At 38.3% G+C, this 25,941-nt stretch overlaps 3 protein-coding genes across 7 annotated transcripts; all 3 read left to right on the forward strand.

The window, feature by feature from the left end:
• The first annotated feature begins 1,363 nt into the window (after positions 1-1,363).
• On the forward strand, positions 1,364-9,819 carry mtmr8 (myotubularin related protein 8). Its single transcript, XM_039659343.2, has 14 exons — positions 1,364-1,531; positions 2,910-3,032; positions 3,506-3,668; positions 4,126-4,286; positions 4,937-5,065; positions 6,153-6,287; positions 6,705-6,837; positions 6,970-7,079; positions 7,177-7,302; positions 7,919-7,968; positions 8,211-8,411; positions 8,607-8,735; positions 8,959-9,085; positions 9,169-9,819. The coding sequence occupies exons 1-14, from the start codon at positions 1,508-1,510 to the stop codon at positions 9,460-9,462; spliced, it is 1,905 nt and encodes a 634-aa protein (XP_039515277.2). The 5' UTR covers positions 1,364-1,507; the 3' UTR covers positions 9,463-9,819.
• Positions 9,820-10,746: 927 nt separating this feature from the next.
• Positions 10,747-14,254, forward strand: asb12a (ankyrin repeat and SOCS box containing 12a). 5 transcript variants are annotated; one of them, XM_039659813.2, is made up of 4 exons: positions 10,747-10,853; positions 11,719-11,917; positions 12,003-12,575; positions 13,272-14,254. In XM_039659813.2, the coding sequence occupies exons 2-4, from the start codon at positions 11,728-11,730 to the stop codon at positions 13,424-13,426; spliced, it is 918 nt and encodes a 305-aa protein (XP_039515747.2). In that variant the 5' UTR covers positions 10,747-10,853; positions 11,719-11,727; the 3' UTR covers positions 13,427-14,254. The 5 variants fall into 5 exon arrangements, with proteins under 5 accessions (XP_039515747.2, XP_088986594.1, XP_088986595.1 ...); XM_039659814.2 differs by lacking the exon at positions 10,747-10,853 and adding an exon at positions 11,012-11,207; XM_039659816.2 differs by lacking the exon at positions 10,747-10,853 and adding an exon at positions 11,432-11,619.
• Positions 14,255-16,001: 1,747 nt separating this feature from the next.
• Positions 16,002-24,856, forward strand: amer1 (APC membrane recruitment protein 1). Its single transcript, XM_089130470.1, has 2 exons — positions 16,002-16,141; positions 19,827-24,856. The coding sequence occupies exon 2, from the start codon at positions 19,930-19,932 to the stop codon at positions 22,780-22,782; it is 2,853 nt and encodes a 950-aa protein (XP_088986596.1). The 5' UTR covers positions 16,002-16,141; positions 19,827-19,929; the 3' UTR covers positions 22,783-24,856.
• Positions 24,857-25,941: the final 1,085 nt, after the last annotated feature.

Genomic DNA, 25,941 nt, shown 5'->3' on the forward strand with positions numbered 1-25,941 from the left:
GTATCACTTCACTATTTACAACTTCTCTCCCTTGAACTCATGGAATACTAAAGAGTCCATTGGATGGACACTTCAGAATCTCCCTTGTTCATTTGCTTATACTGTTTTTTTTTAAATAATTTGAATCAGACATAATCTTTTCACATAGCGAGGAATTGTGCATTTTCAGAGACAGTAACACATTTTTTTAGCTGTATTTCTTGAATAAACAGCCTTGATTTTAATAAAACCCTTGCAGTCAACAATTCCTATTGTTCTGTCAGATTCTATGCATGTGTATTTTGTGCTTTTGTGTGTGCAGGGCATTGGCAGGTATTTGAGAGGGAGTTTGGCTTAAGCTGGGTGAGCTCTATGTTAATGTTCTTCATTAGCGCGCCTGTTATCAAGATAACTGAGCCTAAGAGTCGGGAGGTCGTTAAGGTGACAATGGGTCAAGCGATGGGGGTCCGCCCCAGCAATTAGACAAATCTGGTTGGGCCACCCTGCAGGAGCAACCCCCCTGCACTGCTTGTGTCTGGGTGTAGGTAAGGGTTAATGACGTTTCCAGATATGTCATGACTTGCCTTGGGGGTTTCGATCTTTTAAATGCCACAGAACCCCAGACATTATTATCCTCATGAGGGACCCCCACACTGTATTTTTTTTTAAATTATCAATATGTTATGACAACATATGTTTTCAACTTTTATGCAAGATTCTACACATTTTTTAATTCAGTTTAATGTAATTTAAGTTGAAATGACTTAAACTTCCAAGTTGAGTGTACTTAAAAATGTAAGGCATTGAGACAGTGCATATAAAAGGCTATTATGTGCTATTATATTTTCATGTATAAAGACCTATATGCAATTAGTATAGGTCTACTTTTGGGGGGAGGGATCATATTATTAACATGAGTACTGTTCTATTATTGTATTGTTTAAATTATTTTTATTTATTTATTTATTTATGTATTTATATTTTAATCAAATGTATTTGTACATTTTTACACTGTTCTTTAACTTTTCAACAAGCCCCAAGCACTCTGAAAACTTCAGCTTCATGTCAGAGTCAGAGTCATGTCAAAATGAAAAGCCAACTTTTATTTGTTTAGACCCTTTCACATATAGACTATTTATTACTATTTATAGCTTTTTATATTACAGCTGCTGTAGCTATAGGACTTATTTTTACTTTTTTTATTACATTGTGTCACTAAAATAATTTTCATCATTTATTTTTAATCAATTTGTTTTTATTCGCATACGTATTGTAGTGTTAAATTATTACCATTACATGATGCTTCCGCTTCAGGAATGAACTGGCCACTGAAATCACGTTGCTCTTTGACTTATCGCGATATCTGCTCCCGTCAGCTGACATGATTGTTGTAGTCCTCCTCATGGTGAAGAGGAACCGGAGGAACGCCAGCTACGTAGAACTATTTTCCGAAACAAATATGTTAACCACTAAACACACAAACAGCGAAAGTTTAACGTGGACAGTTGGATGATAACCCAATGAAAATATGGAGCACATTATAACGCCAAAGGTAGGTCTGAATCTTATCAACAGATGTAACTTAACTTACTCGTGTAAAGTTGGCAGTTCTCATAATGTCAGACTCAGTAACACTCTTGGTGTAAAAACATGCAGAAGGAATCGTTTAAATGGGTTGTTAAACACGATTTCGAGCTTTAGTATGCTGTTAAATTCATCTAATGCATTTTAAAGTTGGTTGCTGGATCTTAATGAATGTGAAAGGACTTTGAATGTGTTTTCATTTGGCACTTCAAAATTCCGCTTGTAACTTTTCTCAAGTGAACCTGTAGGCAAAGGGAGAGTATTATGCTTTGCCTATAGCAGGGGTTTTCAACCTTTATGATCATACTCGTGTGAGGGACCCTGCTCTAAAATGTATAAGGCTTCTATGTAATTTATTGTATAAAGACCCAATTTATACTGTGAAATAATAATATTATAAACATGCATACAATATTAATAAGAAAATACTTAGTTTCTATTAAGTTACATTATATTTTTCTCCTATACATTATAGTACTTAAGTTACTGAGTGATTCTCAGTCCTGGTCATTAAGTATCCCATCTACATTTAAAACAAACTTGATGCTCATCATCTTATTTGAAATTTGCATATTCAAGGTGTGCAGTCTGGGTTGCAGACCAGGATTGAGAAGTAATGCTGTAGAAAATATGTTTCTACAGATATGATCGTTTTTAAAAGTATTAAAAGATGATTGCTGCACGCTTTTTGTATTTTGTGTGTGTTTGAGGGATCAGCTCAAAGGATGTCACATGTTGAATCAGCAGTACCGCAGGAACTGTGGTCTACATTAGCAGCTAACAACTCTGGTTAGATCTGCTCTTCCCGCTCACAGAAAATTATTAGTTTGAATCTTGATCAATATAATCTTAATTTGACCTAACATGGCTTAGCTTGATTAGCAGAAATACAGGCTCTAACCTGTTCATTTTATGGAGACATCAGAGATCTCAGACCTGATCAGCTTCATTTTCCTATCCTAAAGATCAGTCACTAAAAAGATTAGTTTTTCATCAAGTATAAACAAGCAGAATACATTAGACTTTGACTCATAATAAATTGTTCCTTTGTGCTGAAGTGGCATCTTGTGTTACAATTGTTTCATCGCTTGTTACTCAGTAACCAAAGTGACAAAAGTGCAGAGATGGAGCAACAGGATGTGCTGACACTAGACTTAAGAGGTTCTGTAGGATTTCCTCTCCATTGTGTTAAACATAGTCTGGATGATGGGTTCTGCTCCCTGAGGGCCACATCCAAACCCAGCAGACGTGAGTCTGTGTGCTTAACCCCTTCAGTCATCGGCTAATGCTTTTAGTAGTACATAATTCTGCGCTAATGCTTTTCTTACTGATTTTTTTTTTTGCAGGTGGAGTATGTGAAACTACTGAACAGATACACTGAAAAGTCATCAGCTCTGGGCACTCTTTACTTGACTGCCACTCACCTTATCTACGTGGAACAAACCAACAGTACACGCAAAGAAACATGGGTAATGTAGGCCAGTCGGAACAGAATGTCATGGGCTGCATCCGAAATCACATACTCTGTTGAGTAGGTACATATTTTGAATAAGTAATCACTTCACACAACTGCTGTGAAAAAGAAAGTATGTTGTATATTTTGTGAATGCACAACATTCACCATGGTGTCATTATCATTTGACCAACCAAAGTCAGTTGTGTTGCTTCACTGCAATTCACAAAATCATCTTCCGTGGCCTCATGGGATAATAAAGTGCACAATCATATGCACACTTCAGAATGTCACCAGTCAGTCATCCTTGTACTTTTTGCCTACTCTTTTATGAGTCCTGTGTATTCGGACATAAAACTTTTGTTTCTCGCCTGATTTCGGATGCATTCATCTCTCCCACCATAGGGCATATGTTGTTGAGTCTTTTAGGAACACACATCTAGAAATGTCTGATAACACTGGTTATATTTCAATCCCGTGTGTTTGAAGGTGCTGCATCATCACATTGCGTCAGTAGAGAAACTGCCTTTAACTGTGTCTGGTTGTCCGCTCCTGATCCGCTGCAAAACCTTCCAGATGCTTCATCTGCTGTTCCAAAGAGAGAAAGATTGTCAGGATGTCTATCAGTCAGTTTTGCGCCTTTCTCAACCAGGTACACACACACACCACACACATACTGGTGGTCTGTGCAAAGAAGCCATTTATGAGATTTTATTTTTTATTTTTGAACTGATAACCCACAGAAAATCAAATGTTTAAGTATCAGGACATGAAAACACATGAACTTTCCAGTGTTATTTCAGTATTATTTATGTACCACGTATTATAGTATTTATTCATATTTTATTTATTCATACATTTATATTAGGTTTATAAAATATTTATTCTTTTTTCAGGACTTCATCTAATATATATATATATATATACAGTAATATATATATATATATATATATATATATATATATATATATATATATATATATATATATATATATAAGCTTTATTTCAGTTAGTGAAAACTATTCTTAATTTTGGTTAACAACACATGCTAAATGAATCTAGTGACAGTGCAGGACTGGCCCAATAATCACATACTTATGCAATTTCAGTCAAAGAAGATGAGCTTTATGCCTTTCTCTATAATCCACATCAAAATGAAGAGGACGGGAGGCGACGGGGTTGGGAATTCATCAGTTTGGCGAATGACTTCAGCAGGATGGGTCTCTCCAATGAATATTGGGAAATCAGCCACCTCAACAAGAACTATAAGGTAGCATAGTAAACATAGTCAAGTGAAGTGAACATGCATCCTGTTTAGGACCATTTAACAATAATCAGCCAAACTTTTTTTTCATCCACTGACCACCATGATAAATATCCCAGCAACAGTTTCAATCAAATACACTGTCGTTCAAAGTTTGGGGTCAGTAAGATACATTTTTTTCATTTTATTCTGAAAGGAACCTTAATATTAATAAAAAACTCATTGTAAGACTACATTGTTATTTATCTATTTCAGTTAAAAGCCACACAACTGTTTTTAACATTGGTAATAATAAGACCAAGTCAGCATATTAGAATGATTTCTGAAGGATCATGTGACACTTAAGACTGAAGTAATGATGCTTAAAATTCAGCTTCGCCATCACAGGAATAAATTAAATTTTAAAACAAGTTTATGAACTTGTAATAATATTTCACAATATTAATCTTTTGTAATGATCAAATGATGATCAACAAATCTTGCGGACCCCAAAACTTTCAACAGTAGTGTATGCACCCAAAATTTGATCAGAATTTTTTGTTTAAAATTTGATCAATATTTGTAATTAAATAATTTATGAATTGTGTAATATTTTAATTATTTTTAATGTTTTTTCTCTCTCATAGATCTCTAAAAAATGTCTCTCTTTCACATAGATCTGTAGCACTTATCCATCTATCCTTGGACTCCCTAAAGGTGCCAGTGTTGCTACGATAACAGGCAGTGCCAAGTTTAGGAGCCGAGGGCGATTGCCTGCTCTGTCTTACTTTCACAAAGATACAAAGGTGTACAAGCGCATGGCATGCACTTCATAAATGCACACAATGGCTCTGTTCCACAATCTATTGGGCTCCTCACCTAGACAGCATTTTAAGGGATCATAGGCACACTCCTGACGCGAAAGCTATTTCATACAGTAGACATCGTAATTATGCTGCTGTTTTTCAGACAAACAGACAAAGTTTTTACATGGTTTTTACTCTTTACACAGGAACGCGACGGTGGAGCGTTTTTAAGATTTCCACTCTGGAGGGTGGTTTCACTTTTTTGCGTTTTTAAGCCCCCAAAATGCCGTCGCTGTGTAAACGAAAGGCACATCCGATAAAATATTTTTACTTTTTCACCCCCAAGCGTTCTCATGTAAACAGGGCCTTAGGAACATCAAAATGAGTGTTGTGTTCGTTATTAGTGAACACCACAATCGCTTAGATGCCATTCTGATCCGGTGTATCAGAAATGACGGAATATAATGACAGCTCGCTCAGGGCGGGTCTGTGTTGAAACGCTGCTGTCAATCAACAATTGTGGGAGGGGCGTCTGACCATGTGACGTCACACGGTCGAATGGCTCGATTTGAGGCGGGGAAAAACATTTAAGGAGATTAAAAATAAAACCCTGGATAGATTTTTATCATTATATGACGGTTGTCTACAGACTCTTCCAACAGGCATTTCAGTACAATCAACTTGAAAAAGTGCATGTACCATTATTTGACCGCTTTAAAAAATTAAAAGCTACACACTCCATAAATTACAATTAGAAGAACTTTTGGCAAACATATAACATGCTAGAAACAAAATAATCACTGCAATAATCCTTTTTTTGGCTGGGCAGTCTATTTTATACAGTACTGCAAAGTTATTGAGTAGTTCAATATATTTAATTCATTTAAAAGAATATAGGTAGATTGAACCTAGATAGTAGGCAGCAAAATGCCTTACTAGGCTTTTTAACAGCTAATTTCACACCGTCATTTTTACACCATGTCGAGGACATATAAATTCATCATCAGGTTTATACTGGAAAGGTGAGAAGTTGTGCAGCTAACAACATCCTTGTCTGTTCTTTGTATTTTGTGTGACTTTCTTGCAGGCTGCGATCTGTCGCTGCAGTCAGCCCTTGTCAGGTTTGAGCTCTCGCTGTGTAGAAGACGAGCAGATGCTTCAGGTCATCAGCCAAGCAAACCCCAACTGCCCTTTCATATATGTAGTGGACACACGGCCTAAGGTGTGACCTTTGACCTTAACCTTTCTATATACATTAGAGGACAACTCATGATGGGACTTGTAAATGTTTATCTTTAAACATTCAACCCCAACTGCTCTGGCATATATGTAGGAGTCACATAGGTGTCATGTGTAATCTTTCACCCTCTGACCTTTGACCCCTGACCCCAACTACTCCTCTATTTATGTAATGAACATTTTATAGAATCTTATTAGTTAACCAATCAATTTTGGCCATAGAGTTTAGTTATGCAATTGTATGTATTGCAACTATTTTATATACAGTTCTATTTATTGTTGCCCATCTCATGTTTCACCAATATAACTAGAAAAACAACATATGATTCCTTGTAAACTATTACCTGATCATCTGGAGAAACATGTGCATGTATTTATACGTGTTTTTTGTCTTTGTCAGTTGAATGCAATGGCGAACCGCGCAGCTGGTAAAGGCTATGAGAATGAGGACAACTACTCCAATATCAGGTTCCACTTCCAAGGAATTGAAAACATCCACGTCATGAGAAACAGCCTGCAAAAACTGCTGGAGGGTGAGAGGACAAGCATTAATTCTATTTAAGCTAATTACACTTGTGTTTGCAACTTTATGCTCACTTGTTGTACCTTTTAAGCGAGTAGTAGATAAAGTGATGGTTGGTTGTTGTACCTTTTGTTCTTTGCAGTGTGCTCTATGAAATCCCCTTCCATGAGTGACTTTCTGATAGGTTTGGAGAATTCCGGCTGGCTGAGGCACATCAAATCTGTGATGGATGCAGGCGTGTTCCTCGCCAGGGTACTGACCTCAAATCTATAATTGCGTGGAGAGAGACACCAACACAAATGATCATCAAGTATTTCTGATATACTCCGTCATTTTCTTTGTGTTATAGGCTGTCTGTGAAGAGAAGGCGAGTGTGTTGGTACATTGTTCTGATGGATGGGACAGAACGGCTCAGGTGTGCTCTTTGGCTTGCATACTGCTGGACCCTTACTACAGAACCATTAAAGGCCTCATGGTAATGAGCTAGTAACCTATAACCTCTACACTCAACACAGGACTCCTATGAATTTTAAGTGCACGCTTACATTTGTCACTGTTAGGCAGGTCATGGCTTCGCTAAATAAGTCATCAACTATTCCTGTCTTACTAACTAAATATATACTGCTGTTCCAAATTTTAGGGTTGGTAAGATTCAAAAATACATTAAGACCATATATAACCATTTAAAATGAACTGTTTTCTATTGTAATAAGTATTGTGAAATGTGATGGCTAAGCTGAATTTCCCGCATCATTACTTCAGTCTTCATTCTAAAATGTTGAATTGATGCTCAAGAAATGTCTTATTATTATTATCAATGTTGAAAACATTGTTCGTTTCAATGTTGAAACCATGATTCTTTGATGAATAGAAAGCATTTATTTTACAGTGTCTTCACTGTCACTTTTGTTCAATTTAACGTGTCGTTGCTGAATAAAAGTATTAATTTCTTTTACAAAATCTTACTGACCCCAAACTTTTGAACAGTAATTTATATTAAAAGGTAAAACACCTAGACTTATGGAAAAATGTTTGTTCTTGACTGTTTTGAAAATGTTGCATTCATTATTTGACTTTGTTATTTTTTACAGGTTTTAATAGAAAAGGAGTGGATCTCTTTTGGTCATAAATTCAGTCACAGGTAATTGGTAAATAATATTTTAAAAAGTATCACACCGTTTAATAAATGATAACAGCAAATAATAAATATGATATAGCAGTATTATTAATATGTCAAATAATATTAAAAGTGTTATATGTAATAATTACCTTTTGTGTACTATATAAAGGCTGACTTTATTAATGGGGATCTCTGTAGCCATTATTGCCAATAACTGGTCAGTTTTTTTTTTGTGACACTTGTATTATACGTTTGTGCTCAAGGTGTGGCCATCTGGACACCGACCCAAAGGAAGTGTCTCCGGTCTTCACCCAGTTCCTGGAGTGTGTGTGGCAGCTATCAGAACAATTTCCCTGTGTGTTTGAGTTTAATGAACGCTACCTCATAGAAATACACAATCAAGTCTATGCCTGCCAGTACGGCAACTTCATCGGCAACTGCCAGAAAGAGCGACTGGAAATGAAGTGAGGATAGAATTCACATACACACACACATTGATTTAAAAAAAAAAAATCAGTCATCATTTATTGTTTGTTCTTCAAAATGAAAAGGAAATATTTGGACAGAAGTGAAATCAACCATAGCCTGCTTGTTTGTTTGTTTCTAAGTCTTGAGTGATTTTAAATGCTTTGTTTCAACATTCTGTGTGGGATTTTTAGGTTGCATGAAAAAACGTTTTCATTGTGGACACATCTTCTGGAGAACCAGCATCAGTATCGAAACCCCTTATACCGACGTACAGTAGAGAGCACACTTCTCAGACCAAGCACTTTACCCCTGCACTTCAAGTAGGAATACACTCTCAAACACATGAACAAACCACCTTTCCACTTGTAACCAACAAACACAGATGGGTTTGTCACTCTCCACTGTGCTTACTGGAAACAAAAAAGAAAATTGTGGTGTAATACTGTTTGTGAAACCAAAATTAATTTGATATCTGTAATTTCTCATGTTTACTGAATAGTTTTGCACCAAAAACATGGAAAAAAACATGTTTGTGTTCCCCAGGTTCTGGTGTGGGATGTATAACCACTATGACAGAGGCATGCACCCAAAACAGTCTGTTCTAGACCAGCTGCTGTCCCTCACTCAGAAGCAGGTTGAAGGAGAAAGAACCATGACTGAATTACAGCGAGTAAGTGGGGTTGTGGGAGTTGCAGTTCGCAGTAGAGAGGTATTTGTTTGACATGTCACTGTCTCCCTCTCCTCCATTTACAGCAGCTGGCTGTTGCAGATGGGGTTCTCCCTGATTCATCTGGACCAATCAACGCACCTGCAGAACAGAACAGTCCAAATGAGAACACTCCCAATGCTCCTGTTGTCCAATCAAACGGAAGCGGTGCTCCTTTGAGTAATGGTGACGGAGAGGAGGCGGGTCCAGGAGCTGAGAAGTGTACTGAGAAAGAAGGGGCAGAGCCTTCAGCCACCGAACACGATCTGACCTCCTCTAAGGACAAACCTGTTTCTGTGGAAACAGAACATTCCAAAGAGGAGGTACAAGAATCCCATTGAGTCTCCATAGTAACAGATTGGACATTTTTTGACTGAAACCCCAAGGAACAAATGTCCAGAGTATTGAAAAGATTCATGGAGTATGCTCTTTTCAAAATTGAGGCTGCCATAATAGAAAAAAAAGTCCACACACCAGTTTGTGATTGTGTATCATTGTACATAAGATTTTTCTAGCACTCTGTGTATTCTTTTACCCTATTATATCTGTTCTGGACATTCCTGAAATGTTCTATACATTTTTGTGAACTTGAGTGTGTTTGTTGGCCTTCAGACCATGAGGATTGAAGCTGCATGCTTTGATCATAGGCAGTCAGAATCCTTTATGTTTTGTTTAAATGCCATTCTGATCAAATTTGACCTTGTTTCATTGGAGTTATTTTGAACAGTAGTTTTTTAAATGTCTTTCTTTTAATATAATATACATAATATGTGTAGAACATTTGAAAACCAGACCCTGATACTGATTTATTCAGACACATAAGCAGCTGTTGTAAGATTCAGGTAGATAAAGGGAACACAACACTATTAGAAAACGGGTCAAATTGATAAACTTTTTTGTTGTTGCTCAAGGGTTAGTATTATTTGTTTTATTTCTATATTGCAAACACTATTTATTTTGCATGCAAAGAAATACAGCTGCAAAAATGCTGATGATCGAATGCAATAGGGTGCCGGATTGTTAAAGGTTTGCTCTAATGCCAAACAAATAATTTGATGCTGATAAAACAGTTGATAGTGGGCCTTCTAGAATATTACTTGTGTCCTTTTGTCCAAGCCATTTGAATACATTGCATATATAGTTTTGCAAAGCAATATTGTTTTTTATTTGTTCAACTGGATGTGTAAAATTAGTTTATTGCTTTTGTATGTGGAAATTATTATTCAACTTCTTGAACTCTGCTATGGAGCTCCAGACATGTTTTTCTTATTATGCGAGTTGAAAAATCAACGTTTAATTCCTTTATTAAGAAGCATTTGTTTACAATACTATTTTTTTTTAAATTAAATTAGAGATTTATTTTTGATTATATGTTCAGCAAAAGGGAATTTTGAAATAAGCAATGAGTGATGTCACTGAAAATGCCAGCCTGTTGGTTACATTACATATATTTTTAAAGTTTTGCATAATTTTATACACGCTTGTTTTGATCATTGCACTGTTTTGTACTTCTTTTGTACACCATTCAATTTAAATAGATTTTTTCTTTAAATAAATATACATTTTTAGTAAAAATGTGCATTGTATTTTATCATTTTAGTTTGTGGGTAACATTTAACACACTCATTACACATCCCAATAGTGGTGTTTCCGCGCACAGCGCCCCCTCTGGCCGCCCACAGAACATCTTCTTCCGCTATTCGTCGTCAGTGTTTGGCTTATTATTAGCTCGGTGAGTGTCCTTGAGACGAAAACACTCTTAAAATATCTGTTATATGGTCATGGTGTACAAACGTAGTCGTTTGTTCCGTTAAAATGTCGTTTGCTCCGACCTGCTTTGTTTGACAGCAGGTCGGAAAGAGCGAGTCAAACTCTGTGTTATTTACAGTTAATGTAACGTTACTCGAGTTAAATCTAACCTTACCGAGCTCAAAGCTTGAAAATTAATTTTCTTCCGTGTATGCTCAGTTTTACTCTCAGTTGAGTTTAGAAACACAATGCCTATCAGTTTTGCTTGTGTTATGGGTTTTATCTCATTTTTGCTAGTCGGCTAACCTGTGTTGTGTTTGCTTGCTAGTAACGTTAGGTAAGTTAACGTTAGTGCGTTAAGCTAATTCAGATAAGTTCATCTTTACAAAGCGTTTTAATGTTTTGAACGCTGCCACACATAATAGTTTTAAGTAATCATAATTTACTCAATAATATTAGACAAGATAAAACATTATAAGGTTTTGTTGTTATGCACACCTGAACTTAAAAGTGCTTCACATATTGGAAGATAATGCAATTAATCTTGAATATTCTGGCTGAAAATCTAGCCACCAGTATTTTTTTTGTTAACTAATAAAAAATCTACATTTTTTCAGCTGAAATAAATCTGAAACAAAGCAAAATACCTTCAGCAAATAAAAATGATAAAAGTTCATGCTATTCAAATAAAAGTGAAACTGATCTGCTGGAGTGCAGCCAACCTGGACAGCATTTTTGGCATTGTCTATGTAGGCAGGTTTTTATTTTATTTATATATTTTCAACACACACACACAAAAACCCTACAAAGATACTAATCTGTGCATAAACTTTCTTTTTTCTCCACAGTTCTCCTCTATGCTCCAGCTACGACCTGTGGAAGAGGATGAATCTGCTGCTGAGAGTCTGGAGCTGAACCGAGCTGTGGCTGATGATGACCATTTCCTGTTGGCTGAGCTACTGTCACAAGAACACTACAGGAAGTGCATTAATCAACAGAGCGGTTGGGGTATCCCAGGTACCCCTTTACGCATGGCTGCGTCCAAAGGTACATGCGTCACCCTTGCACGCACTCTCTGATGTCACATCTGAGTTTGTTGGACACCAAGACGCAGATATTTTGTTCCCCGCAGGTCACCTGAGGTGCCTGCAGTTGCTCCTCGCCCATGGGGCAGAGGTAGACCCCCTTGATGTGAAAGCCCAGACTCCTCTTTTCACTGCTGTTTGCGGGCGTTACTTGAGCTGCGTGCTCGCCTTGCTCCGTGCCGGGGCTAATCCGAACGGAAGTCACCTGAACAACAGCTCGCCGGTGCTGACCGCCGCCCGAGAGGGCGACCCGGAGATCCTCCGCCTGCTGCTTCAGCACGGGGCAGAGGTCAACGCCAGGTCAAAGGTGACGCTGTGGGCATCGGGGGTTGCTGTGTGCAGTGGGCCGCTTTACCTGTCAGCCATTTATGGACACCTGGATTGCTTTAAAATGTTGCTGTTATATGGGGCGGACCCAAACTATAACAGCCCGGAAGAGAAGGTGATCGGCAGGGCCACGCAGCAGAAGACGGTCCTGGAATTGTGCTTGCGACACGGCTGTGGAGTCGAATACATTCAACTGCTCATTGATTTTGGGGCAAACGTCTACCTGCCGACCCTCATTATAGAGAAGAGCACCAAACAGAATGAAGCTGTTGAGCTGTTGCTGAAAGAGCGAGGTGAGAAATTAGTTTTTAGCAGGATAACGTATCTTTTAAAAAATATATATATTTTCCATCAGTGTTGTTTTTGGTAACCAAAACTAATAAAGGGATAGTTCAATTTGAAATTAATTTTTGGTATGTTTTAGCTTGCCTCAAGACACCAAGATGTAGGTGTCTTTGTTTCCACAGTAGTTTTAATTTTGATATTTTTAGGGCAAACCGTTCTTGTCTGTCAGTCATATAATGCAGGTCTATGGTCACCACCTCAAAGAACATGCACAGAGAAGTCCAAATTAAACCTGTTTTAATGACTCGTGAATGTAAGTACACATTGATGGCCTAAGACACGAAACGAGCGGTTTGTGTGAGAAAACGAACAGTATTATTCATTATAATATATTTATTATAATATATAATATAAATATTAGATGAATAAGTTTCTCTTTAAAAACTTAAACTAAACTTAATGTTTAAGTTGAAGCATTACAATTACTAAAAGTAAAACTGAAATAAAAATAAAGCTCAGTAGAAATATTTTTTTTAAAAATGACAAAGCACACAATTATTCTAACTAAAATAAAGTGAAAATATTAAAATAAAAGCTAATACAAAATATTAATGAACACTATAATAGTATATGTAATGTATTATACTACAATAGAACTTATTGTCATGTCATTGTTAATAACGGTTTCTCTTTTTTTTAAACAGGGTTTCCGAAGACTCTGGCATCTCAGTGTAGATTGGTCATTCGTAGACACCTGATACAGGTGAACAAGATTCACTCTTTGGACTCACTGGAGATTCCACCCAGGCTCATCAATTATCTCAAACACAAGTCTATGAGCAGTGCATTGATTTACTGAATTTCAAACCAGAGCATATTCAACTGTGCCTTACTAAAGGACAGACTCAAGCAGACACTGGACTGGTAGACCAAACACTGGACTGGTAGACCATACAGTCAGAGGGTTTTGACCTAATGACATGGACTCGTATGCAATCTCACTGACGGACCGATACACTGCTAACAAACTCTGTTTACATGTATGGTGTGTTAAACTTGAACATCCTCATGCATTAATTTGCGATAGTCATTCAAATTTGTAATATCTAATATTACTGTATGTAATATGACCAGAAGTGTTGTCTAAAAGAGTCAATGCTGTAGAATTATGCGTTGTCATATAGCCTTGTTTCTCTCTTTTCAAGATCATCCCGAGGTTTTTATTTTTTCAGTAAATTAAGATGTTGTAAAACAGATTTTTGCTGATTAATTACTTGTTTTGTTGATTAGTAACAGCTTGATGATATATGCAAGATTGTCGATAACTGTCTTATCAATCATAAAATGATATATAAAATCCATTGTAATGTACTTGTGTCTATGAATTTCTTGTTTAGGGGGATGCATTTGTCCAACAGATGCTGTATAACCTCTATTGTGCAGGTAGAGTGTAATGGAGATCATTCTGTTCATGTGAGGTTAAAGACTTCAAAATGAAGATCAGTTCCAGAGTCTTCATAATAAGGATTTATCACCCGTATTGAAGTTTGTAGCTTGAGGATTTCATGTGTAGCGGTCTGTGCTAATGGGATATACAAATGTGCTTCTGCAAGTGTATTTTGACAACATTATTCTGCTATGGATGACAGCTGGCTTGTTAGTTTGTTCATAAAATTTAAGTACTGAACATTTGAATGTTTATCTGTGTTATTTCTTTATATTTACATTTATGCAGTCATTTGAGCTGCTGGTTTCCACAGAGAATGTTATTTTGTGTCATAAAATAGTATTATTGCACTGATGTGGCAAACTTAAAATACTAAATACAGGGTTCTCAAGTTTGAGCAAAAGCTTGGAGTGAGATCACACGCGGTTAGGGGAGGAGCCATAATGAAGCCCCGCCCATCCCCGCCCCCAATGTTACCCATTGTTAATAATTAACCAGAACAAATTAAAATTATAACAATTAGTAAATCTGATAAATGACAGAGCAATTCATCACATCAAATACTCTTTAATGCAGTATTACAAATATAGCTAACCAAAAATATAACAAATTGCTCCAAACAGTTTCAAACAAATCTTTAAAAATTGCATTTTGATTTTTGAATGCGTCTTCTATCTAGACGAATGATTTATTGTGGTGGGACATTGAGAACAAATGGACAGATTAGAGTGCACCACCTCTTCCACTGTCTCCTCCTCTAATCTGGCAACCTTTTTAGGGGGCTTACCCTTTGGTGCCCAAAATCTTTCTGCTTTTTCCTGACATCTTTGAAAAATACAAATGCAACATTATGACAATGATTAAATATTACCCAGAGCAATCTGCTGTAATACATCCTTAATGTAACTAGAAAGACTATTAATATTACAGTATAATATAATTTAAAATAAAATCAGTAAATCTTTATTCCTTTCCATACCCACTAACATTTCTCTTAGTTTCAGATAACGTAAGATAGCCAAACTGAGCCTGGTTGCAAAGTAGTTGTAGAGTTTTTGACTGCATCAATAATAATGTACGATGGGCTACATATTAAATGTTCTAGCCCAAAAATGTTAGACGAGCTTCTTCCAACTTACCTTCTTCTCCATCACGACACATGTGTTCGCGCGATGTTGTTGGTTACCTAGGATACCGACCGAGGATGTTCCGTCCATTTCCGTGTGTTCGCGCTACTGAATGACATGTCATGTATAGATCAGTGGTGCACGCAGCGCGCATATATGTTGCCTAGTAACGAACGCAATCTGGCGGAGATACGCGCTGGCGGCAGGAAACTTCATTTTGTTTGCCTGCGCCTCGTATACAACGTTAGAAAGCTTTCAGCCAGGACAACTTGGTTGGCATTGCCTTTTCAGCGTGAGAAATACACAGTGTGGCGTGTGAGCGTGTGAACCGGTCGAAATGAGTGTGTCTCACGGCCAATGCGTGAGACTTGAGAACCCTGTAAATAAGGCAGTAAAATTAAATATTAAGCTTTTATATTGTCATTGTAATAAAAACAAAATCTACCCACTATTAAAATTAGGCAAAAACCAGGAGAGAGACATTTTAATTCTATTCAAAGTTAAAATTTGGAAACTTCTGTCTGTCAACACACACATTTAGTATTTTTTTTTCTGTAGACCCCGAGGCAGCGTTTTGTACAGTAGGTCCCAGTCATGTTGCGGCAAAACTCAAATTTGAATTACACAAATACCACTGCTTTAATTACCATATTCAAGAGTTGTAGTACATGTGCAAAAGAGTAGGCGTTAATTTATCTTCATCAATGTCTTGTCAAAAATGTATTGTATATTGTTATTATTTTTTTAGTAATATTAATTTTGGCTCCTTGTCGTATTTTTTCCCTGTGTCTGTTGTGTATATGCCCGTACAGTTAAAGAAATAGATAAACCATAGTACTACACTTCCCAAAATGCACGTAGCACGGAAACGCTGCCAGCCGCTCCAGCGCGCCGCTCACAACAAAGTGAATCCCTACCATCCCAACAGCGAGCTCCTCCCGCGCTGCGCGAGGAGAGAGCACAACACTGCACGCTCGGGCGGAAAAGGTTAAAAAATAAGGCGAGTATCGCTCATGTTTCCATCTCTCTGCGTTATTGGCTCTTTCACTGTGTGAGTGGGCTTGCAGAAGCAGCTGTTTGTGTATACAAGTTATGTGAATATCAGTGAAGCGGTCGGGAGCTGGTTAGCGTCTGGGCTAGCGCGCGCCAGTTGCGCGTTCATATCGTAGTGATGGTGTCCAGCTGGGGACACGGTGTGCAATCTGTTGATAGAAGTTTTTTTTGTTACTAATAATATTCTTAGTGCAGTAGTCGGTGTAATTGGTCCATAGGATGTAGTTCTTCTGAGTGCACGCTATCTGTATGTGATTTTCCTTTGTTTATGATGAACATACAGTGAGTGTTCAGGCCCGTTGGTTTCATTCAGCTTTTGTTTTGAGGGCTTTAATCCAGCGGAACTTCACTCACGTTATGTGTTGCATTGTAAACGTTTTTACTGTTTATTCTTTATTTAATTAACTTGTCTGACTCAGTGGTTAACAAATGCATCCAAATTATTTCCACCTATAGATGTGCAAATGTAATTGACTCATTTCATAGCTGAACTACACTGCATAATAATATGTTGATTATAGATAAACAGTGGGGAAACTACAGTATAATGCTCAGTAAGACCCAATACACAATTGTTAACAAAAAGTATCAGTTGTAGTATTGTTTTAGTTTCAGTAAAGCCATGTTTACTTGAAGAGTATTTACTTGAGAATGATCAATATGAGCCCAAGAAATCATATTGATATATTTGTAATCGACATGTTGTATATTTTTCTTTACCGAATATAGTCGTTAATTGAAATTCTGAATAATTTCAGGTTTACTTCTCTTTATGGAGCTTTTGACAGACAAATAAAATGAGTCATTTAGCCATGAAACAACCTGAAACAACCTCTGATTGGTTGTTTTAATGTAGTGTTCACAGTTAGCCAATTGATTTCACATATCAATTACCACATCCGTTTACAACCATGGCACATCCAAATGAATACTCTAACTCTCCAAGCTATGCAAATTCTTCTTCTAGTCATCCACCTCCCCAGCATCACCTGCCTAGATCTGCTATTGGAGTCTTCCTCTCTCTAGCAGCAGCAGCAACAGCAGCATACAGTGAGGAAAATAAGTAGGCTATTTGAACACCCTGCTATTTTGCCAGTTCTCCCACTTAGAAATCATGGAGGGGTCTGAAATTGTCATTGTATGTGTATGTCCACTGTGAGAAACATAATCTAAAAAAAAAAGTCCAGAAATCACAATATATAATTTTTGAACTATTTATTTGTATGATACAGCTGCAAATAAGGATTAACACCTGTCTACCAGCTGACCCTCAAAGACCTCTTAGTCTTCCTTTAAAATGTCCGCCTCTACTCCATTTATTATCCTCAATTATTATCCCTGTTTGAGGTTGTTAGCTGCCTAACCTGACAACCTGTCTACTGCATAACCAGACACCTGTCTACCCCATACAATCAGTAAGAATCCAACTACTAACATGGCCAAGACCAAAGAGCTGTCCAAAGGCACTAGAGACAAAATTGTGCACCTTCACAAGGCTGGAAAAGGCTACTTGGAAATTTTCTAGCAGCTTGGTGAAAAAAGGTCCACTTGTCAATCTCCCTTGGACTGGGGCTCCATGCAAGATCTCACCTCGTGGGATCTCAATGATCCTAAGGAAGGTGAGAAATCAGCCCAGAACTACACGGGAGGAGCTGGTCAATGACCTGAAAAGAGCTGGGACCACCGTTTCCAAGGTTACCGTTGGTAATACATAAGACGTCATGGTTTGAAATCATGCATGGCACGGAAGGTCCCCCTGCTTAAACCAGCACATGTCAACATGGCCCATCTTAAATTAGCCAATGACCATTTGGATGATCGAGAGGAGTCATGGGAGAAAGGCATGTAGTCAGACTTTTTGGTCATAATTCCACTAACTGTATTTGGAGGAAGAAGAATGATGAGTACCATCCCAAGAACACCATAACTCCTGTGAGGCATTGGGGTGGTAGCATCATGCTTTGGGGGTGTTTTTCTGCACATGGGACAGGGCGACTGCACTTTATTAAGGAGAGGATAACCAGTGCCATGTATTGCTGATTTTGGGGAACAACCGTCTTCCCTCAGTTAGAGCATTGATGATGGGTCATTAAAAAAAATTCTCATTTAAATGACTGCATTGCTCTAATTGATTGTAGGTCTATCCAATAGATTTTTTTTCCCGGTTCGGTTAAGACATGCTTCATAATCAAAGCCCTATGGAACAATATCAGACTCAAACTGACTATGAGTATGACAAAGTCAGGCTACTGTTAGACCATAAAAAACATAAAGTGCGGTTTATTTTTGATTTGTATGTTTATTCTATTGTTTATTTGTACAACTGCTTTTAATTAGTTTATTTGTTCTTATTTAATTACTGACTCTTTACTTGTCTTTAAAAATATATAAATTCAGTTAAAAGTTTGAAATCAAGCTTTCTTGTGCTGTGTAAGCTATTGCAACAAAATTATCCCATTTTAATGTTAACTCCCCCCTTTTTCTGAGATGAAATTCAGGCCCTGCCTGATAAACTCTATAGTCACTTTAACAGTTTTCTTCATAATGTTTTTTATGCAGGAAAACACTTGATGTGAAATTGTGCAGTGTGTTGTTCACATTGTTTTTAGGTTCTGGCCTCTTCTTGCTTGTTATTATGCATTGTCTATAATATGTATGAATTTATTGTATGAGTGAGTTGGTGGTAGGATATATTCATATATTCATATTCATATATTTGTTTGTTGGGATTAAAACTCAGTGTTCAGAATAATTTATCAAAAAGTCCCAAAATTTTTTTTAATTTTTTTTTTTAACCTTTATTTATCCAGGTAAAATGTTTGAGAACCACTTCTCATTTACAAACATGACCTGGCCAAGAGGCTACAGGAAAAAATAAGAACATAATGTACAGCTGTACATAGTCAAACACATAACACTTAGAACAAGCAGCTAAATAAAAATAAAAAAGACAACAAAGAGGAAAAAGAAAACGAATAGAGTGCTTAAATATGTGTATAAATATGGTTCTATATATATATAAAATATCATAACCTGTTAGAGCGACTGGTGACACTTTGTTTACTTTTACTATGTAGACTACTACCCATACATCTCGTCTAAAAGGTAATTTTGTCATTAATCATTAATCATTGAGCTGTGAAAACAGTCATCTCAACACAGATATGCAGTACAGATGTCATCAGATTTCAGTGTTTGAATAAATGTATTGTAAATTTTGTGACAAGCTTTGCCCCTCAAGTTTGAATGTTGTCTAGAATGTTAGTAGGATCCTCCATGTACAGTATACACAATATTATTACATCTGTCTTATTTTTCAAGGGCCCTGCTGTGTACACAATGTTACCACAATTATAATGTTTTTACATCACATTATTTTTGAGGCAGGCGTAGTACATTCAGAGGTGTTTAAAATGCTGGATAAAAAAACTATTTAGCAGGCAAAGAAACGTGTGACATTACACAAAATCAATGTTTTTTTTAATAACATAGGAAGTTAATTTGTTGATTTAGAACATTTTCTTTAATTGATCCCCAAATAACATCCATTCTTCGTTCTGTTTTATTTATTTATTTATTTTTAGTTTTGACTGTTTCTAATGATTTGTCTTTAACTTCTGTTTCTTTCACAGGTATAACATGCCTGATAAACACAGTCCCTGTTCCTTCCAGCCTGCCTCTCAGGAAGGAGAGTTTACCACAGTCATGCTCCATTAGCCACATTGCTCTGTCACTATGGAGACCGACACAGGAACTAAGGTTGTTGGTGTTATAGGGGATCCACAGCAAGACTCCATTTCCCATGACACCCCTCAACCTCAGTCACCCCCTTCTGTGAAAATACGGAAGTCGACTTTCAAGTTTTTTGGAGGTCGGAAGAGCATCTGTGTTCTGCCCAACTTTTTCAGTGGTCGTGGCAGAAGTCAAAGAAAGGGGTCATCAAAAACAGGTGTAACAAAGAGCCAAACATATGATGGGGTGTGTAGAGGATGCTGGGAAGATTTGGGCAAAAGTAGCGGTGAAGTGGCCTCCAGAGACTTTGAGTTCTGCACCTCCAGTGAACCTCAGAAATCATCACAGGACCATGGGAAATCTCAGTCTCTACCGCGGCAGCGCAGAGGTCTTCGGAGTCTTTTCAGCAGCATTCGGAGACACAGGAAAAACAAAAATGTTGAGTTAGACAAGCATGAGGCACTTGAAATGTCTTCAAGCTTCCATGCCGAAACAGTGCCTGGTGCCACGGCGAGCGTCATTGACCGTAGCGATAACCATGGCGTCAGTCAGGGTGAAGAGTTGGTGCCAGATGTGCCTAATCAAACCGCAGGCAGTGGGTGTATACTGCCATCGGCTGCCACTGAATGTACGAAAGATGTAACGCTAGTGCCTGAGAAACGGAAGAGCAGAGTAGAGCTGGATAAGAGGAAGAGAGCAGGAGAAGAGGAGAAGGGGGAGGAGAAGCAAAATGGGAGACAGGAAGGACTGACAACATATCAAAAACCCTTAGGTGCCGAGTCAGAACTGGACCGATTGGCTGAGCAGAATGTGAAAGTTCCCGATGGGGAGCCTCCTGCTGCATCCTGTTCTTCTGAAAACTTAATCTTTGACGATGTTTCATCATTGAAGAGCTTTGATTCACTGACAGGTTGTGGAGACATCATCGCAGACCAGGATGACGTCAGCGTCGCTGAGAGCTCAGTGTCTGCCGAGAGAGGCAGCCGAAACGCAGGGAAGCGGAGCTCGTGTTTTGTCACATATCAAGGTGGAGGGGAAGAGATGGCAACTCCCGATGAGACCGATGCAGATTACTTGCAGAGCTTATGGGAATCTGAAACTAGTAATGAAGTCTGCTACATCCCCGCAGACAGGAGCTTGGATAGCCCTTCACTCACCCCTGATCAGCAAATGAGCTCCATCCGTGCCACCTCCAGCAGCAGCCCACTGGGATGCACAGAAACGGCCCTCACTTCTGCTGACCTCTTGAGCCCACAGAGTGATCGGCAGGAGTCGGTACCCAACAGCGATGAGGGATACTATGACTCCGCCACGCCAGGGATTGAGGAGGAGAGTAGAGAACGTCCACACCAGGAAAGGCTTCCACGGGACAGCTACAGTGGTGATGCCCTGTATGAACTTTTTGAGCCTGATGATCGCCTGATCAGCCCTGCTCTTCCTCCGAAGGATGCCCACTTGCAGGGCGACAAGAATACAACAAACCCTCTGTATGCCCGGGCGTCAACTGGTCTTGAGACCGGAACCATGGAGACGGAGGAGGAGCGTCTGAGCAAGATCCAGCATGCTCTTCTGTGCTGCAAGTTTCAGAATCTCAGAAGCCCATCCAAAGATCAGCTTCTGTTCCATGACGACTGCTTCTACGATGATTCAAGCCTGCCTACAGTTGACACCGGTCAGACAGCTTTGGGAGAAGTTACCAATCAGCACTATCCCCAATCACCACAGAGATCCCAGACTGTAATGGAGCCAGTCCCTCTCAACAGGGGTCAGATTCAGGAGAGTCCATTGTTTGCACCCTGTGCCGATTCGGGGTTTAGTTCACATGTCACCGACACAACCAGACCGCAGCCTCAGTCTGAGGATCAAAGCCCGTTACTACCCACCAGAGGCTGCCGCCAGTCCCAAGAAGAACTGATGGTCTGTTTCTCCCAAGCGCTGGTAGATTTCACAAAGAACACACGGCATTACCGCAACTCAACTGAGAGTCTTGATGGCTCAGAGTCAAGTTCTCCTTATGGCCCGAGTCTGAATGCCCTGCCTGCCATTGTCACATTCGATGTGGTGGACATGGAAAATGAGGGTGAGTGTGAGCAGCAGACCGAGCTTGTTGAGGAAGAGGAAGAGTTGGCTTCTCCTTACGAACCCTTCGAGGATGATGGCTGTTACCTTCAGCAAGATGCCTTTGCCGAGTGTGACCAGCGTACTTTCGATGCCTACGAACAAAGTCTGTTTCTCAGTAACACTTGGGGCATCGCAAGCCTTCCTCGCCACCTCAGTTTGGGTCGACCTTGTCCGCCAGTCCCTGCTCCATTAGCACTAAATCGACGCAGTCGCTCTCTTGACACGGACTGTCTGGAGTTTAAGACAAGTGAGCTTTACACGAGCGTAACCAACTATGACTCAAAGGGGGTTGTGTTTTCACAGCGTAGGACTACTGATTGCAGTGAAATGCCGTTACCACGACAACCCTGCAGGGTTACTGTTGACAGTTGGAGGCGGGGCTATGGCCGGGGTTTTGACTCCAACTCCTCTCAGCAAGAAACGAAGTTGCCACATGTGAGCCAATCCACTGTAAGACCTTCACATCTCCCCCTGAAGAACAACTGCCATAATCCTAACCTCCCTGGTGCCACTAGAGCGGATGGTGAGAGAGAGATATTGTTTGGTGGAGGGGATGCACTTTATCCCTGCAGTTATCCCCCAACAGGCACGCAGTGGAAGAATCGACCTGTCGGAGTCACTCAAGGTGTGCCTCATCTTCGCTCTGAGCAATCTGCAGACCGTCGAGAAATTACCATGAAGAACAGGAGGGGAGAACTTGAGGGTGGCTTCACCCCTGCAACACCCAAATTATAAACTATCTCTCTCAATCAAAATAAAACAATAATAGTAATAGACAAGTCTCGTCACCAAAGACGATGCTGGATGTTTACTGACGTTCTCACACACACACACACAGTAGTTGCTGTTACTGCCGGATAAGCTATAGATTTATTTTGTCTTGTACTGTGTAGTTTTTGAGCTATTTCTAGTTTGAGTATTTGTACCTTGTGTTTTACAGCATTATTCAGCAGGTGCTATCAATATATAGATGCCATATTGCTTTGCATTTATGTAGCCAGGTATTGCCATTGAAATTTATCCATTTTGTTTGGATATGCTATAATTATATTTGCAAAAAAAGACAACAATGCTACAAAATGACTTATTTTAGCATAAGAATGAAAACCTTCATTAGCACATTGAAACCAATATCATCTTAGAATCCTGTTTGAATTGATGAACAAATAGTTTTAATACAACACTTTTTTTTAAATTAAAAAATTATATATGTTTCAAGGTTTTAATCTTTACGTCTTGGAACATTTTCAATATCTTAGTTAGTTTGCCTCACATTTGTTTTCTAATTGTATATGGTCATGTTTGTTTTTGGCATAGCACAGACCACATTCATTAGACTGTTAAATCACATCTGCCGTATTCAGTGGCATTTTAGCCAACACCCCGTTACACTTATGTACACTCTATTTACTGAAGACTCAAGGATATCAAGAATCTGGTTTATTTCCTTTTTGCTGCTAAACAAACAGTATGTGATTAGTTGGGAGAACATAATGTACTGTATTCACTGTATGGATATTTGCATATTTGAGGATTCTCTGGATTCACGAGAATCAGATCTGGCCCAAAGTCTTCAGTAAATGTGATCTATGTAGGCTAGTTGTTAATCAAAGGGTACTATCTTCAGTCATTTGAGACAGAATGTCAGTAAAGCCTTTAATGACGTTATGTGATTGTTGTCTGCTGTTGTGCTGCAGTCACAAATAATCATCTACCCTCATCAGAATGCCAAAGTCACCTTAATGGATTTTCCATTTTTAGCCAGAGCTTATATTCAGCTTTAAAGAATGAACCGACCTTTGTACAACCTTTGAAATCTAGTGCTGTTCTATAATGCTTTGTTCTTTTTTTTTTTTTTTTTTTTGCAAAGAACCCCCACCCCCCTTACTCGCATTAGTGAAATTAGAAAACCAAAAGCATTTTATGTGTGCGTTTTGTTTAATACACAAGGATGTACATAAGACAAAGAATGTTAGAACACCTCAGTAAAACTTAACTGTCATTAGCCTCAATGTTGTCATTGTCAAATAGGTTTAAAAACATATCAACCCCATCGTACCCCTGACACAATCTCTTTCCACACAGGAATCAACATTGACTGGAAATAAACCCTTGAGACTTCAGTATTGCAAGTTTGTGGAATGTTTTTTAGTACAGTCCGAAGTGCTGGAGTTTGCTACTGCAGTCGTTTTGTGAGCGTAGTGCAGTTTTACACATTTGGCCGTTTTGAATATAGTGTCGGTAGAGAATAAATGATTTATGCGTAAAAGAATAAAAAGTTAGTTTGGAAATGCTTTGCATTGCAGATTTTCAAGAGCATTAAAAAATAATATTGTATATAATATAGGATAATATGGTTATATGACAGCATAAAAGTGTACTGTTTGACCTATCAAGACTGCAATGTCTGTTTTAATGACAAAAATGAGGAATGTATAGTCATGACCTTTACCAAACCAAACTGAAGGTGGTGTACATGACCAATCATAGGCTTTTCTCATGCACTGACTTGTGCACTGTAATTTTCTTTGCTTGAAACCAATTGCTTGCATAGAGAAACACTAACTGGGACAATGCATCACAGATGTGGTACTTAGGTGAAAACAGCATTGGTCGATGCCTTATTATTTTGTGAGCTAAGGCATTTGCCTGATTAGCAGTGCTGATGCTTTGTTTGATTGACAGGTGGTCTCCGTTCTAAAATCAAGGAGGCTCCAGTTGTCATGGAAACTGGTTGAAGCTGTCATGCTCGTTTTACAGTAATGAGGTGGGGAGGAAATAATAAATAGGCAATTCATGATGGACAGCATATGATGTGTCATATTGTCTTTCGTTCCCTCCCCGCTCGCTTTTCCCTTGTGTGTGGATTATAAATATAAGAGAAGGAATTCGCAGGAATCACTTGAGTATCACATCAGGTTTTGGCTCCCTCTAATGGTGAAATTGTGTCTGAACAATATGTATTGAACCTAGACTGCACAATGAAGAAACATGTTGTGCAGATGTCGTATACACAATTAAACTGAAGGAGCACTTCATTTAAGTAAATTATTATGTTTGTCATTTGTAGGCCTTAGTAATGTTACATGTGTTGACAATTCAGTATACATTTTGTGTCATGTGATTGTTATTGTTACCCCATCACTCATTAAAATAATCCAGTTCCATAAATTAGCCGGATTTACGCATTTAGCTTAATTTATTTAGCATTTGTCACACTAGTAAAAAAAAAAAAAAAAAAAACTTAAGTTTAATCAACTTGGATGTTTGTAATTTCAACGTAAATTACATTAAACTGATTTAAATTATTGAATTGTACATCCCCAAATCAGAAAAAGTTGGGACATTTTGTAAAATGCAATAAAATCAAGAATCTGTTATTTGTTCATTCTTTTTAACCTTTTTTTAACTGACAAAAAATGCAAAGAAAAGTTTTGTAATGTTTTCGCTGACCAACATAATTGTATTTTGTAAATATGAACAAGTTTGGATTTTGATGGCTGCAACACACACCCAAAAAGTTGGGACAGAGACATGTTTACCACTGTGTCAAATCGACTTTCCTTTTCATGACACTTTTTAATCAGTAAGGATACTAATTTTTGGAGTTTTGCTATGGAATATTTGCCCACAACAGCCTAGTCTCAACAGTCTGTGGTCGCCATTGCCTGATTCTCCTTTTCATGAGTGTCTAAAAACAATTTCGTTGTAACACGTGCGGAATGAGGTCTTGCCTCCCAGGAAAGATGTCATCTTGATGGCAGTTTACTGTATGTCTCTGTACAATCCAAATATATGCATTCATGTAAATGGTACCGTCCCAATAATGCAAGTTACCGTTTGCAATGATGCACCTCAATACTAGGACAGATGTTTGCTTTTGCACCTGTCGCT

Source organism: Pimephales promelas, chromosome 4 (assembly GCF_988280905.1).
Source record: "Pimephales promelas chromosome 4, fPimPro1.hap1.1, whole genome shotgun sequence".
NCBI lineage: Eukaryota > Metazoa > Chordata > Actinopteri > Cypriniformes > Leuciscidae > Pimephales > Pimephales promelas.

What these genes read in the sequence shown, in the direction of transcription:
- mtmr8 (XM_039659343.2), top strand. Translation starts at nt 1,508, where the DNA reads ATGGAGCACATTATAACGCCAAAG. An exon ending in GAACCATTAAAGGCCTCATG is followed by an intron (nt 7,303 to 7,918) that starts GTAATGAGCTAG and finishes TATTTTTTACAG; the next exon opens with GTTTTAATAGAAAAGGAGTG. An exon ending in GGTCATAAATTCAGTCACAG is followed by an intron (nt 7,969 to 8,210) that starts GTAATTGGTAAA and finishes TTTGTGCTCAAG; the next exon opens with GTGTGGCCATCTGGACACCG.
- amer1 (XM_089130470.1), top strand. Translation starts at nt 19,930, where the DNA reads ATGGAGACCGACACAGGAACTAAGGTTGTTGGTGTTATAGGGGATCCA.
- asb12a (XM_039659816.2), top strand. Translation starts at nt 11,533, where the DNA reads ATGATAAAAGTTCATGCTATTCAAATAAAAGTGAAACTGATCTGCTGG. An exon ending in ACGCATGGCTGCGTCCAAAG is followed by an intron (nt 11,918 to 12,002) that starts GTACATGCGTCA and finishes TGTTCCCCGCAG; the next exon opens with GTCACCTGAGGTGCCTGCAG. An exon ending in GCTGTTGCTGAAAGAGCGAG is followed by an intron (nt 12,576 to 13,271) that starts GTGAGAAATTAG and finishes TTTTTTAAACAG; the next exon opens with GGTTTCCGAAGACTCTGGCA.